This window comes from Anarhichas minor, unplaced genomic scaffold (assembly GCF_050575085.1).
Source record: "Anarhichas minor isolate MPS153535 unplaced genomic scaffold, ASM5057508v1 ptg000026l, whole genome shotgun sequence".
Taxonomy (NCBI): domain Eukaryota; kingdom Metazoa; phylum Chordata; class Actinopteri; order Perciformes; family Anarhichadidae; genus Anarhichas; species Anarhichas minor.
Window position 1 is genome coordinate 740392 of NW_027466472.1, and position 15870 is coordinate 756261.

At 43.7% G+C, this 15870-nt stretch overlaps 1 protein-coding gene across 10 annotated transcripts in view; it reads right to left on the reverse strand.

Moving 5' to 3' along the window:
- eif4g1b (eukaryotic translation initiation factor 4 gamma, 1b) overlaps positions 1-15448 on the reverse strand; it is a 35653-nt gene extending 20205 nt beyond the window's left edge. The window contains exons 1-9 of one of the 10 annotated variants that reach the window (XM_076099882.1): positions 15403-15448; positions 9614-9668; positions 9351-9472; positions 8736-8822; positions 7265-7297; positions 6724-6744; positions 6029-6223; positions 5573-5666; positions 828-970 (exon numbers count right to left, since the gene is read on the reverse strand). In XM_076099882.1, coding sequence (XP_075955997.1) covers positions 828-970; positions 5573-5666; positions 6029-6223; positions 6724-6744; positions 7265-7297; positions 8736-8822; positions 9351-9425 — 648 coding nt within the window. In that variant the 5' untranslated portion in view covers positions 9426-9472; positions 9614-9668; positions 15403-15448. Of the gene's footprint in view, positions 1-827; positions 974-2615; positions 2680-5563; positions 5667-6028; positions 6224-6723; positions 6745-7264; positions 7298-8735; positions 8823-9350; positions 9473-9613; positions 9669-15402 lie in introns of those variants that run through there. The other 9 variants (XM_076099881.1, XM_076099880.1, XM_076099883.1 and 6 more) reach the window with 9 other exon arrangements.
- Between the last annotated feature and the right edge of the window lie 422 nt (positions 15449-15870).

Genomic DNA, 15870 nt, shown 5'->3' on the forward strand with positions numbered 1-15870 from the left:
CTTGGTGACATGTTCCCCTCACACAGAACTGTGCTCGTCCCTCAGTGATCTCTGAGGAGGACTTGCTGCTTTCATTCGCTCCTCTAGCTCCTTGTTCCCGGGTAGAAACTCATAGATATAGGTCCACATATTCAAGAATACTTTACTTCGTTCTGTTTTTGGTCAGTTCCTTTGATTCCTGTAACAGCAGGACGACAATATTTGGATCCGTTTCATAACTGATATTTCAATATTTCCACTTTGGTGGCATTTCTTCCTGTTTTGGACTCATGGCATTATTTACAGAAACAGACTTCATCTGTGTTTTGACTAACATGAGAACAAGTCAGATGTTCTGACACTGACTTTACTCTGTGTAAAGTTTACAGATTAGTGTGATTGTTGTGTGTACCTGAATGCATCGTGCATGTTGCAGGAAACATTATATTCTCACAACATACAGTACAGAGCAGGCATCAAACCCATCATTCAAGAACCAAAAAATATTATTTAGCTAGTCTGTAATATCACCAAGATGTATACAGCCACATCTACACAGTAGCTGTTTGGGTCTGGTATGTTCTAGAGAACACAGATATCATGTATTCAGATGGACTCAACACTAAATACTAGTGCAAGTTACAGTACCTGACCTTCACTGATAACCAGATCTAGTCCAAACAGAGCTGATAACAAAAGTTTCCATTTTAGGAACAGTTCTTTTTGGTCTTTCCTATCGATGTTTCCACCATCTTTAACAATGTTATTTAAAGGCCTGTTCTAGGTTCACTCTGTGGGTAAAATGGTGGAGTTGAAGTTGTAAGTGTGATGCAGGATAGCGACCGTACCTGTTTCCGTTCCCGCTTGGTGGCGATGTGTTGGGGGGGCTGAGGTGGTGGTTGCGGCTGCTGCTGCTGAGGGGCCGGGTTCATAATGACGGGCGCCGCCTGCACCGAGGGGGTGAACTGAGGCTGGGCGGGGTAGTAGGCCCCTGCTGTGGATCAGACACAGACCAGAATGTAAACCAACACACACTGATACAGCCAAAACTTGACAGAGGCGCGCTTGACAGCACATAGCTCGTGTTTACACCATGGCATTACGTTGCCAATGATCTGAAAGTCCTGTCGGGCTACTTGGAGGCAGTGAGAAAAGCTGCATCTAAAAATGTGAAGGTTTTTATTTCTCGATGATTTGCAGAGCAACAGCTGCAGCTTTACGTCCACAGCAACGTTATGAGGTCAACTTTTATAAAGAACCAAAGTTCTGCTCAGTCACAACGGAGGCTGTATTACAGTTTAGGAATCTGTCGAATACTCCAGTACTGAGCAACTTTACATTTATGTGAACACACGAAATTAAACACCAACTTGTTGAATATTTAAATCTCTATCGCAGAAGCGTTTCAGTGTTGCTGTCACAACGTTTTGTCTAAAATAAACGGGTTAATCTCAACGGATGAGCGATGAATACATAAATCAAACACATAAATGTAGGGACTTAAAAAGGACAAACTGATTATTTAACTCTAATCTCTCCATTATTGTGTCATCAATTAAATACCAAATCAATGTGAAACACGTTATTAATATCGGACCATACAGGCAGACTGTTTTTGACTTTATCGTTCCGCGTCATTAAAGGGAAACAATGTGGGTCGTATATGCAAATAAACAACGTTTAACCTCCCACCATGTTGTTCAGTCCAACGTGACTAACTCAGAGTGCTCATTTTAATCCAACCAAAGATATCCATGACCAAAAGAAATACACGGTTCATTAATAACCATAATAGTTTTATTTATTTAATAATTTATCCACCAATCGCTTCAGCTCTACACTTGTTTCCAGGCAGTCTGAGTAATCTGCAATCTTCAAACTGTCAAAACAAGGCGCCTGAAAGCTGCAACTGTTAACTTGTCCTCATGACACCACTGATTAAGTCAGACCTGTATCGTTCCCCTCACTTTGTTTGCCGTTGTGCCATCTCACACCCCCTAAGTGTTGGAAGTGAATGCAACGGTCAACAGAAGCAAACATGGCACCTGGAAGGCCCTTCGGACCACGACGCGAGCCAGCTCTGCTCACAAACTCGTCAACAAAGCTGCTGCCAACATGCACATAAAATAAAAAATAAAAAAAGTTTCACCATCATCAAAGAACCTCTGTTAGCCTCCGCGGTCAATAATGTCGACATCCGCCCACTCGGGGACATCACCTGGCCTTGTAACCGGCCTGAGCTCACAGTTCACAACTGGTCGTAGCCACACTTTCAAAGAGGACTGAAGTGAAAAACAACTAAAAAACCGGAATCCTCAGATTGCAGAGGCCTCTCTCGCGGCCCCGGCGGCAGCTTGCTCCTGCTCCGCTCTTCCTCCTAATGCGTTTCAGTGTAACTCACATTACCGAGTTTGCATTGGGGCAGCGCAGCCTAAATATAGGCAAAAAAACACCACACCGGCTGGGGGAAGAGAGCGCGCACGAGAGGGAACGGGAGGGAAGACGAACGGGAGGGAGAGAAAGAGGGAAAGAAAGGGGGAACATAGTGTGCTAAAAAAAATTAGAAAGGCAGAATGAGATTTTTGTTGGACGGCGCCCTGATACTCTAAATACGAGAGAGTCAAGACGACACCTACCCTCAGAGTCCTGCTGCTCTCGAGACCCTCGGTTCCCCATGTTGAACGCCTGCTGAATGCAGAACTGTGAACGGACAGAGGAAGGAAAAAAAAAAAAAAAAAAGGAGAGGGGGTTTCTGTTCAAACCCCCTCTCTGAACTTCTTCCTGTCCTCTCTACAGGTGCCCTCTCAGAACGACCCCTCTTAACGCCCAGCCCTCCCTCTTCCAGCGTGTCGCTCCTCCCTCTGACCTTCCTGATTCCTCTCTTGCCTTTCACTTGTTTTTTTAACCTCCCTCCCTCCCTCTCTCTCTGCCTCCCCCTCCCTCCACAGTGTACGCTGGTAGCCGAGCTGAACTATTCAGTTGTGTCATTGAGAGTGGCTCTGTTTGCGTGTATCCCCCTGTGATCTGATCCGTGCTGGCATCACCAGCTACTACAAAGAGGGGTGGGCTGCAAGTGTGCACACGTATGCGGCATGAGCGGAGCAAATCACTCAGCTCGGGAGGGGTGGGGGTCTTAAAAATAGTCACCGTACTCCGTCAGCACCGTGTGTGTGTGTTTTACTTGACTGCTAGAAAAGGAGTCAATGGTCAGACAGACTGCACCACTTAGAGGACCAGAGGGGGGTGTTAGCGGAGCGTTATGGTGGTAGCTCCTTGAGGCAAAAAGCCAAAATCATTTCCAGGTAAACAATCAATCTGTATTGCTTTTCTCGTTTCCTGATAAAACCTGACACAGCCCTGGACACCTTCACAGCCGACACAGTGGTCCGGCCCATGAGAGACCAGGAGTTTGAAACTCTCTCACTGTCACATGACCGGTTATTTTGGAGTCATGTGACAGCCTCGCGTCGTGACACGCAGAACGATCCACGTGACAAACATCCTCTTCCAACACGAACACACCAGTAGCACAACAGCTCTCTCACAAATCCAGTAAATTAGCACCAAGTCTGGCAGAGACCAACAAACAGAACGGACGTGTGAGGCCAGCCGTGGGTGCGCTGCCATAAAGGAGAGACGGTCAAGTATTTCAGAGGTGATCTGTTTTTCTGGAATTTGCATTTCGTGTCGCTTTAATTCGAGTCAGAAGTACAGAACAATAAGTGTTCATAGTACATGTTTATGATTTATATAAAATACTTTAAAAAGACAGACAGGGACTAAGTTTATAGGTGAACTTTATAGGCCGACACGCCTGAGGGAGTTAACGCATTACATTTATTTAGCAGACACTCTTGTATTCAAAGCGACAAACAAATAAAAAGCAGAGTCCTCCACATTATGCTGGAAGGATTTCTCTCGTTGCATCCTCATAACCTAGATCTCTCTCGATATCAGAGAGTTTAGGGTGAAGTCTAACATAAATACTTGTAATGTTACGCTGCGACATGAAGACAATCCCCTTTGACAGAATACCGTATATTAGATTTAACCGATCTACGGTCAGCTGTATTATACACAGTATATATGCAGTATTATGATGCGTTTTCTACATGAATATAAACCAGTTACACTTAAAACAAGCAACCTATTTTTGCCTGCTGCATTTCACACCAACTGTCCTTCAGCAGACAGAAGTATGAATAAGCCGACGATTTGAGTCTGCAAACAATAGATTTTATAACCATTCACTACACTCTTTAATTTCTAGTTGCATTTTTTTCTTCAAACATGCACACGCAGGTGCAGAGGTGTTTCTAAAGCACCGTGCACATCGTACAGAGCTCACACGCTGATGTGCAATAGGGCGTGAAATGGAAAGCCCATCAGGAAGAACAGTGTTTACAGTCCTGTATTCAGGCCAGCGCATTGTACTGCTGATGAGCTACACTTTAAACAAAGACAACACATAGTTGGGATGCCTGCTGCTGGGGTGGGGGGGGTTCAGCAAGTTTGTTTTCTTGTGATGCACCGATACTCAGCAACCTCTAGAGGGGGTCACAACACACGGGATCACCAGCACACATCTGTAGTGCTACTGTATTTAGGAGCAGATGTGAAGATATGGGAATTAAATAAAAGTAAAGTCCATGTGTATGAAGTCTGATAGCAGGTACAACACATTTTCATATTAACTAGTCCTGAGCAACAATTATAATTCTATGAGTCTGTGAGTTATTAAAGGAAGACAAGAGCTCTTCTGTAAACATTGATATGAGGAGAAATACAAAACAGGAAAGTTTAGGTGTTGGCCAGAGGGGAGCAGCAGACGGACAAAGTCCAGAGCGGCCGAGAGTATCACAAACAACAACAACAAATGTATTTAAATAGAAGTGACGGGAAAGTCTACTCGTGTTCTGGGAAGGTTATTTTTAGCATGCCAGTAGAGGAGAGGTGTAGAAAAGTCTTTACTAGGAGATGCATCGCGATGTGGACGACTCTGCATCGATGCAGAGGCGGAACATAATCGGGAGTTCCGTTTCATCTCGAGTCTTTGTTTTGCTCTCGTCTACTGTATACCATTAGCTGCTCTGTTGTCAACCATGAAGATGTTCTGTGGGGAGATGCAGTGACTTAAACCAGAGAAGAGTAGAAGAGGAAATGTCTGCTGGAATAACTCGTGTAGTGTAACATACCTCAGGCATTCAGGAAGTGCCCCGTCTAAGAGCTGCTTTGTGAAAACCTTGTTTTTGTTGATTATAGCTCACAGGATTTACGTTTTATTTATGTTCCGGGGTCGCTCACACAGATCGATGCAGCTTTATATATTCGGACCAATTTTTAAAAGCACTTTCTAAATAAAAAGACAGTTCACATTTATCCGACTCTTGAAAAAGCAGCCATGAGCAGTATTATCAGAAAAAAATTGAGCTGCATTGAGAATCGTTTCTTTGAATCCTTCTACCTTTTTAGTTTCACTAAAACTTGTTTGGCTTTCTAACCAGCAACGGCTCCCGTGTCCGAGTGTGTCTCTCTGTGTGTGAGTGCGAGTGGCTCAGGTGAGGCCCCAGGTAGAGCCTCTTACCATAAGTACCATATTCAGCGGGGCTGGTGCCGGGGTAGAAGCCGGGGGTGCCTGCTGGGACCGGGTACTGCTGGGGCGTGGCCACGTAGGTCGCTGACCGGTACTAAAGGAAACAAAGAGGAGGAAGAAGCAGGAAGACAGTCAGGTCATGATGATCGGTGCTCAAACACAGTCAAAGATGATGAGTCAGTGTTTTCTTGATCTAGACTTTCTAATGTTAAGATGTCATCTGCTCTGAGAACTGTTCTTGTTGCTGCTGTTTACATTCCTTATGATGCAAATTCAAAAAAATGCTACAAAAGCTCTATATTATATTATAAGATGCGAGGAAAAATGTTGTTTGGGTGCATCATGTTAGCTCAGCTGTCCATATACCATGTGGCTCTGATAAAACAAGTCTCTACTTGACTGACCGACCGACCGACCGACCGACCCCCCCCCCGGTCTGTGCACCCCTCCCCTTACCTGTCCCGGTATGAAGTAGGCGGCTCCCTGCGGCGAGCTGGGGAAGGGCAATTGTTGCCCGGGGATCATCATCATCTGAGAGCCGGGGCCCGGCTGGTAGACGTGGGTCGGCGTCACAGGGCGAGGGCCGCTGTTGGGAGGGACGCCCCGAGGCCCACTGCTGGGTGGCAGGGTGGCCCTGTTGGTGTAATAGGGCTGGAGGGGGGAGCAAACCAGAGAGGGAGAGGAAACACGGACAGAGAAAACATGTAGATGATAGCGGGGAGGACAAGAGAGAGGACGACGTGGGAAGAGGAATGGGATGGAGACACAAATGAATACATTATTAGTTACCTTTCTGAAACCTCCAACATAAAAATCCTCCCCCATGCCCGTCTCTGACTTTATCTCTTGGACCGAGCTTGTCCTGTCTAACAGCTCGGCTCATAGTTTGTCCAGGAATCTGGGGCTAGAATCCAACTGGGAACATATTGCCTGCCAGAAGAGATAAAGCAGCTAATGCGGGTTCATTCAGAGCCTCCTCATTGACATTCTGCTGCCGCTGCCCGGGAAGCTCACCGCCGTGGCCAAACCCAAAATGACACTGAGCCAACAAAGCCACAACAACTGCCAAATATTGGACACATATGCACTCAAGATGGTGAGGGGGGGGGGGGGGGGGGGGGGAAACTGGAAGAAAGAGGAGATTGAGTTACCTGTAGCGACCTGAAGCCTCCCTTCAGCAGCGCAAACACAGGCCACACAGACACATCAAATGGAAGCAATAAGGGGGAGGAGATTGGGAGAGAGGGGGGGGGGGGGGGGGGGGGAGAGAGAGAGCACCACGATCAGTTAGAGCAAAGCACCCAGAAACTGTCCATCCTGAGCCAAGCCGTGAATTCACAAGCAGCATGCAGAGAATAGGTAGAGCAGTGAATCCAACATAAACTAGGGCTCGCTTCTCTTTAACAACATGCAGACTGAGACTAGAGGAAAAGAACTGGGAGATGTTTTTCATAACATTGTTAAAAAATACTTAAATACATTCATATCATATCCTTTGGGTTTATCACAATGTTTGGCATCATAAAATAAATCATTTCCCTCATGAAGACTTTAGGGAAACTACTCTGGTGAGTTTCACGTCTAAAGCTCACATCAGTATCATCTTATTAGTAGTGGAAGCACACCGTGGAGCCTCTCAATCATCTCTACTGCCTCTGACATACGTTACAGGATAGGAACTGCTGTTAGTACCTGTTGGTGTATAGGTCGGGGCCCTGGGGCAAACTAGAGGAGGAGAGGCAGACAGGACAGAGGTTAGAAGACAAAAAGCACCATCCATGCTTCACTTCTTCCACTTCTGCACTTTTGCACTTTTTAAACGGCCCTTAAAGGGATAGTTCGGGTTGTATGAGATCCATAGTAGGTGTGTGACCTACAGTAGATGTTTTCACTGCTTTGCCGTCAAGATAGCCTTTTACCGGAGGGGAAGTGAAGCAGTTTTAACAAATCTATGCTCTCTTCAAAACCACAAGATTCCGTTGACAAAAACAGTAATTTTACCTCGTAGAAGACTGAAGTTAGCGGTCTACCTCTACCTCAATCGGTTAGTTTGTTTGTGTGACTTTGGTGAGTTAAAGTGTAGTTCAGATTCACCAAAGTACACACGATAACACAAACAAGCTAACCGATCACGGCCTCGATAGACCAGAAACCCCTGTGTCTGCCAGGTCAAATTTATATATTATTATATATTATATTTATATATTTTGTCAAAGGAGACGTGTGACTTTTTAGAAGAGCACATCTGGATATAACGGCTTCGGTTTACCCTCAGAAAGAGATCTCTGACAGCACAGTAAAGCAGTGACAATATTCAAACTATTGACCCTAAAACTGATTATTTGAAGGTGGCTAAAATGCCGCCTTCGTCCAAAGCAGTAGATTGTATGTTTCTCCAAACTCCATCTACTGTCGGTAAAACACAGACTGTGGATGAATACGTCATACAACCTCACAGCCAAACGATCCCTTTTAAGGCGAATATATAAACTTCTGTTCAAACAGTGGAAAGCTGCCATCCGACTGCTGAAGAGGAGTTTCAGCTTTCTAAAACTGACAGCCGTGCACACTTAAGCAACTGCTTTTCTCCATTAGTGTTTGATTGCTTTTACCCAACTGCATTTTGCTTACTAATTTATTTACAATACAGCGATGTATTTTAAGAAATGTTAAAACACACACAAAAACAATCACATAGTTAACATGACAGTAGACTCCAAGGGAAATGATAAATAAATATAAATGCAAACTGCTTCCCCTTCCTCCAGTCAGTCAGGAGCGTAAAGGAATAGAGGAGTTGAAATGGGGTAGAGAAGGTCAGTGTGAGCTCGGTGCACACTAAGCAGCCGTACTGTGTGAGGTAGAGCACCAAGGACAGGCTGACACCGACGGTTAACAATGGTGCACAACTGGTGAGCGTAAGGCCAACAGACATGCAGGCAGTCTAAGTAATGCACAGATGGATTCAGGAGACTGTACACTGTGTTTCTACAATACGGGAAAGAGAGGACGCACATCGTCCCAACGTTTGACAAAACAAATGATCCATTTATAACCTGCGCCAGAAAAGCCTGCAGCTCCGTATTCTGCTTTAATATCTGAACTTAACTTGTTCTGAAATGGAGCAAAAATCCACCCGTGTGGGTCTGTGGGTCGGGCCTACCTGTCGGGCCTGCGGTGCCGGGTTCATTTGTGGAGGCGGTGGGGTGGCAAACACAACAGAAGGGGGCTGCCCGGGGGGGAATGAGGGCTGCAAGAGACAGGAAGTGATGTCAACAGCAGTAAAAAAAGCATGCCGGCAAGAGGAGTAGAGAGTGAGAAGGCAGGGATGAGGTACATTGTCTTAACAGCACCTTTTTCTTTGTCTTAAAAGAGTCAATGCAGGATGTTTAAGTGGCCAGATGGAAAGATTCTGTTAAGTCACTATCTCTGAATGAGGTGTAACAATGGTGATAGAGCCTATGGCCCGCTCTAAAGACTTCTAATACAGTATTTGAGATCCTGGATGTCTGGCGACATTTACAAGACAAGGCTGTGTGCAAACCAAACTGCTGCAGCTTCACAATAAAAGCTTTTAACTCGTAGTCAAAGGAAACACAAGTTGACTTTTATCATGAAGTAGTTTGTCTGCGAGCTTGACGTTTGAAATATTGCAGCGAGTAATGCAGCGAGACGGAGCGGCAGTGAGCTGTTAGATGAAGAGCTCCACACCTCCTTACAAGAAGCCTATCATTGCCACACTTTGTTATTAAAACAACAACAGTTTGTTATTGCTCACCTGTGACAGGCCGGGGGAGGGGGCAGGGTGGGGGTTGGAGGGGGGTCCTGTTAGAGGCTGTGGTGCTTTATTCATTTCACGGAGTTCCGCATGGGGAGGCGGATGTGGACCTGTGTACAAATCTGACGAAGGAGAGAACAGGGGGGGGGGGGGTTAAACGGATCTTTATTATAAATCAAGAAAAGCTGCAATTAAGGTGAATCGTCACATTTAATACCACAGTAGTGATGCTGAAAGGAAGGAGTGGAACGTGGCGTACTTACATTAATGAATCCTTGTGAAGGTCCTTAGTGTGGTTACACTGAGGAACGTAGTTTCCTAAGAGACAGAAAGAGAAGCCTTGTTAGCATGTACAACAACCTAATTTAATAAAAGTCACTATGAACCAAAAAGATGGAGGATTAAAAAGCATGTATTCTTTAAACAAACTGCCAAAATTACACCGTTAATCATAGCCAGCCGCTGGAAAAAACGGACTATAGTTAGATTTCAAGTTTCCGACGGTTCTTGAACACATCACGTGCAATGAGACTTCAAAAACATTCTACACGCCTCACTTGAAATTTTGTCCCAAATAATCCGTTAACACTAAATAGATTTTGTAAAAAAACATTAAATTCTGAGCTTCTGGAGTGAAAAAACTAGGCCACAGAGGGTGAAATATGACGGCAGCTAAACCACCTAATGTTCAGAGGGTTAACGGCTGGTACGACCTCGAGAAGACAGATAGTCGATGAGATTGAAATGTCGCAGTTCAATCCGTCAAAATCATTACAGTGTGAAACGGTCCAAGCGTTTAGGTTTTTCATAACTGGAGCATTACAAACAGTGAGACTTGTTCAGTCCATTTGTACAAGATTAATCCAGGTCGGTGTTAATAACGAGCCCCATGTTCCTACAGCAGGTGGGTCAGTTACACCTGCAGCTCACATTACATCAGCCCTCAGAGGGTCTAGTTCACCCGATGACTTAGTTTTCCAACACACAAGCTTCCAATCCTGATTTTTCACCGTTAATGTAATATAATTAAAACATCTAGAGATATTTGTTGGTAGTTCTTTGGACCAAAACGCTGCAAAATTAACTACGGTTGAGAGAAAAACAAATAACCGATAATCAGATGGTTTTTTTTTCCCCTTCAGAGAACACTTGACATTACCTCCACTCGCTAACGTTTTGTGCTTATAGCTCAGCAAAAAGTGTGCATTAAACACAAGCACCCGGAGGCCAAAGTGAACCGAGTTTTGTTTACCAGCTGGAAAAAGAACCGTCTCAGCATCAAAACTAACTGTTGGATATCTGGTGGAGGAAGTCGAGTGTTTAACTTTGTGGTAAAGAGACATCGAGTTAAGGGAACTGAAAAATACACCAAAAAGGAAATATAAAATAAAATAAAGGAAAATAAAGTCAAAAATATGCATTTATGTCAGAATGTCGCCCACTTAAATAATCTCCAGCACTGCATAAATCAAAGCTTTCTCATTTAATCCAGTTACAATCATGTCCAAAACCTTAAAAAGGTTCCATGACATATAACGTCCCGTTAAGATGCGTCAGGCCTGCATTATCCAGCACCATTTTGGTAGTACAGTCGTACAAAATACTCCTTGTCCCTACTGCAAACACAGAATATCAGTGTTTTATACTTAAGGAGTTGTGCTAAGCAACATACAGATTCTCAAATTTAGGGTATTGTAATTGTATCGGTACCAATCTGTGCTCTTTCATTTAAGAGTTTCAAATCTGAGTGAAACTGATTTAACTCATTCTTCTTCAATAAGTAAAGTTACATGAGGCTTAAACTACACACGAGTTACCCAAAGAGGAGACATTCATACACCAAGATTATATTGTAGGTTTGTAGCAGGTTTATAAACTGTTATACGTTTATAATAGCAGTGAATAAGTAACCGTTTATTGGTGTGTCCAACCGATATACAGTCCATTTAATCAGGACACAACTTGCAATAATACAATTCTAATGTATTAGATCAACTCAAGGAACAAACCCTCTGAGCTGCAGTGTTTGTCAGAATGACTAGAACTAGGAAGAGAGTGTCACCCCACTGACCAACGGATCACTTCATGACTCCAGCGTAGTCATCCTCCTTCCGTTATACGGTCCTTGTAATAGCGACACATTTGTTTTTTATAGCGCAGACCAACATTATATCTCTCCCACACGCAGCAGTGTAAAAAGCCTGAGTCATGATGAGTCTGGGTGTTTTTTCTTTCCTCAAGAGGAGGAAATCACGCTGTAACCATGAACACACAAACAGACTAAGGAAAATACTGTCCCACCAACCGGGACGCTAAATCGACCCAGGGCCTGTAAGAGTGCACCTACGTCTCCGAACTCCTCCTCCGTTTCACGATCTCAACCACACACCAGTGAAGTGTCTTGCACAGCTGCGACACCATCACGGTGAAAGCATCCGTCCACAGAGAGAGACACACCTGGCTATGTACTAAAAAATACCCTCTGTGGAAGTTCCCGCTGCAGCAGGTGTCTCCAGGACAACATTTTTGCCGCGATGACTCACACACAGACTCAAAAAGGTGAAAACAAATACCAGCTGTCACTGTGGCAGCTGGTAAAAGATAATGGATTCTAACTCATACAGCCAGATGAAAATCCCAGGCTATTTGTATTCTCTGCATACATTGTGTTATATGCTGTGGGATGCTTTACCCTGGAGTAGTGAGCCGTGGCTGGCTTCTTAATTAAGCAACTACTGGGCCAGTGACGCCCAGCGTCAACACCGCACTCATTACTGTAGTCTGCAGAATTAATGAAAATTAGACATCAGTACAAACCCTGGGAACAGTTTGAAGCGATGCATAGTGTAACTAGTAAAAAGCCAGAGAGCCCACTTTTTCTTTTTGCAAGAATCTGTATTTTAGGTGAGTTGTGCGAGCTAGGCACACACAACCTTACCCCACCCCCCCCAATTCACATACAGTTTAGTCATCTGAGCTGGTCTGAGATCCAGCCACCAGCTCCACTGCTAGTGAAACATGTGGCTTCAACTGTTGCGTAACCCTGCATGCACTCCCGCTGAGCAGGAGAATATTTGCAAAAGAAGTTGGTGGTCACGTCACCTACAGAGGGTGAATACATATGGATGCATTTTAAGAACTGGATACCCCCAAGATGGCTCCTATTCAGTCCAATGAGAGTTAGTTGCATGTAGCAAAAACAGGTTTCAAGCTTCCGGGTTTACTTCAAACGTATGAGAAGCAAATTAATATGCGCAGTGGGGTTTCTCCCACTGGCCCCGCCCACGAGTTCCTGATCGACTCATAGACACGACATTTTAATGACGACAAAGATTTTTAAATACTTTTACTTGGTTCAAGGAAGTATAAAACCTCCATGGAGCAAAAATTCATACCAGACCTTGTTTGCAGGTCGAGTACTGTCAATAGTTTTACAGACATCTCTTTTACCATGTTGGGGAAAATGCTTTTTGCAGGGGGATTTTTCACTGCAATACCACAAGGGACAACCAGGTAATCGAAGAGATGCTAAGCGGTGGCGCCGTATCCGGTTCTTGTTATTCAACTATTGCAGTTCTGGACAGAACTTCCTCCTCCTCCTCCTCTTTAGCCCCAGTTCTGACTGGGCCAAACTAAGCCTTCCTTTAGCCCCAGTCTTAATGGCAAATCTGGTCCTCCTCTATCCCTAACTATACCCCCAACCAAAGCCTAATCTAGCTCACGTTCCAGAACAAATTCAACTGCTTACTGAGAATGGACTTTTTCCCCAAACACCATCTACGCTGAGAACTAAGCAACCTTTACTGTCTGGGGAAGTCAGTTAAAAAAAAAAAAAAAACATGAGTCACTGGCTTTATCTACATGGTCTGCTGCAGATGTCACGATACTTTGCAAATGCCATAATACACATAGCACATGGATACTTATAAGGACTACTTATAATGCACATTCACACACTGATTCCTCAGCTTTAACTAAAATCTCAATGTGACTTGTGTTAACTCCCCTGTTATATGCAGTTTACTGGCCTGCAGGCTCTGAATTTTAAATCTCAACCACAATCCGAGATAGTCCCGACGACATAATCACGGTCCTTTTGTTCTCAGACTACAGAGACGCAGAAGACATCACACCACTGTTTTCACATTATCAACCATTAAGTGTAAGTGACGAGCACTCATCAGGAAACGTGGATGTTTAGCGCCACACGCCAGATAACTGCATAATATTCTCCTGGGCTGATGAATGGTCCTCAAAGATTATTGTTTGCAGGGTTAGGTAAAAAAACAACAACAACATCATCATCAGCCTAGACTAGCATAGGAAACTGCATCCATTTTGGACCCACACTCTCAAGCTAAGGTCACATGTCTGCAGCCCTTAACATCACCCTGCAGTAGAACACCAGCTTTAAACATGAACAAACCAGCAATATATCATAGAATGTCAACGCTCATACCCATTGATATAACGTTAGTGTGTCTGATCCAACTGTGGGACACATTTGCAATGGCACAGGGGCGTGTCTGCTGTGTCTATACACACACACACACACGACATATATCGGCATTGGATTGTAATAAACACACATATATCAAGCGCTCGGTCACACCAAACACATACCGACACGGTTTGCGAAGACGTGCTGGTGCTGCTGTGTGTTGTGCAGTTAGCCATGTTGCTAACTTTCCTATAGGCCCAATCTGGATTCCACCACGTGGTTTCTCCTCCTATTGGCGCGACGACTACCCGGCTTCATGCCAGCCACGCCTCAGCCGATACATGTCTAATGACAACCACCCTACTGTGCTTATTATACACCATACTACACAAACGACGTTGAGGGAAGACAGTAACGACAAGAGGTCGAATCGTGAATCAATGAATGGGAATGTTAACCTAAATTAAGCTAAAGTTACCGGTTATTAGCTCGTGCATTCGTGTGCAATAGCTCAAAATGCTACTCACATGCACAGTACCTATGCTTCATAGCTTCACCTAGCTAGGTGATACACACACACAGCAGCAGTGCTGTCAACTGTGTTGTGACAATGAGTAACCTAACGTTACCGTAAACGAGCCAGAATGAGTCAGAATTTCGCAGCCCAACACCTCGCCCAGTTTAAACAGCAACATCACCCACCTGGGCAGCTCTACGTTTAAATTATGCATTAGCAACATGGGTAAATCACACATTTATCAAGGTTTTAAAACCATAATTCCTTCATGCATGCTAGATTCATCTGACAATATGATATACTATCACATAATGTGTTGACTGTCTGGCTCATTAAACAGAGGAAAACCTTGCTTCTGCACCAACTGGCAGACTGGATCACAACCAGATCTTTTAACCACCGTTAATACTTTACCGCCTAACATAAACGATTTCAAACTACAATTGCATGTTTGAAGATATCAATAAAACAGTAATCATATTCGCAATCAACAACTGTCAACATGCATGTTTTTTATTTTACAACCAGACGAGCAAATACACAAACTCCATCACCTTCTGCTGAGAGGTGCACAAACACAGCTTCGACACAACTAGCATGGTTTAACCTACTGCTATCTATAGCCTACCGTGGGAGATAGCTAGCTAGCTAGCAAGCGGTTATTGGGTTAGTTTGTCCAGCTAGCATTAAACAAATCACGTAAACCGAAGAAAACAACAACATTGTGACGCGACAGTCAACGTGTCAACAATCAAATAAAATAAATCACACACAATATTAGTATATTTCTAAACTTGGGTGTATATCGTAGCGTGTTAGCTTGCTAGCCGGAGCTAGCTAAAGTGAAGAAAGAACACCCACGTCGCGTTAGCATGGAATGCTAGCTAGCCATGCTAGCCAGCTAATCCCTGAAAACAGAGCAAGGAACAGCAGAAAACCAGCGAAGAAGAAATATCTTAGATATATCTCTTGACTAAAAAGCCCAAACATAGACACGACTGTCCTTCCAGAGTCTCTCTCAAACAGCGACTTGACATATATGTGATATTTTTGAGCATTTTAATAAAGAATTTGGCTCAGGACCGTGGCGTTACCTTTCTCTCCTTGAGTCCGCAGAGCCGGACGGACGGAGAATCTTCCCGGAAGCCGGTAGCTAGGTACTTCCGGTGAAAAATCCCATCACGTGAAACTTTCCGTGTAAATTCGGGCTGTAAATACTGTATTTTTCGTATCTTAAAATGGGGTTTATCTTTATCGTGTTTTAATATTTTAATGTTATCATAAATACATTTAAAATGTTTTTTTTTAAAGCCAAGTTCGCATTATTTCATACAGATAGAAATAAGGAATGTTTAATTGTACCTTAGTTTAACTTAGCCCCCCATCTATACCTTAATGCATCTTGTATTAGAATAATTGTTAAATTATATATATATATATAAATATATATTATATGTATAATTATAATAAAGAACCTACTTTTTTAAAATTGTCAGAATTTAAATCTGGCCTCAGGCTAAAAACTTATTTAAAATTAAAAAAATTAAGTCTCTCAGTGTAAA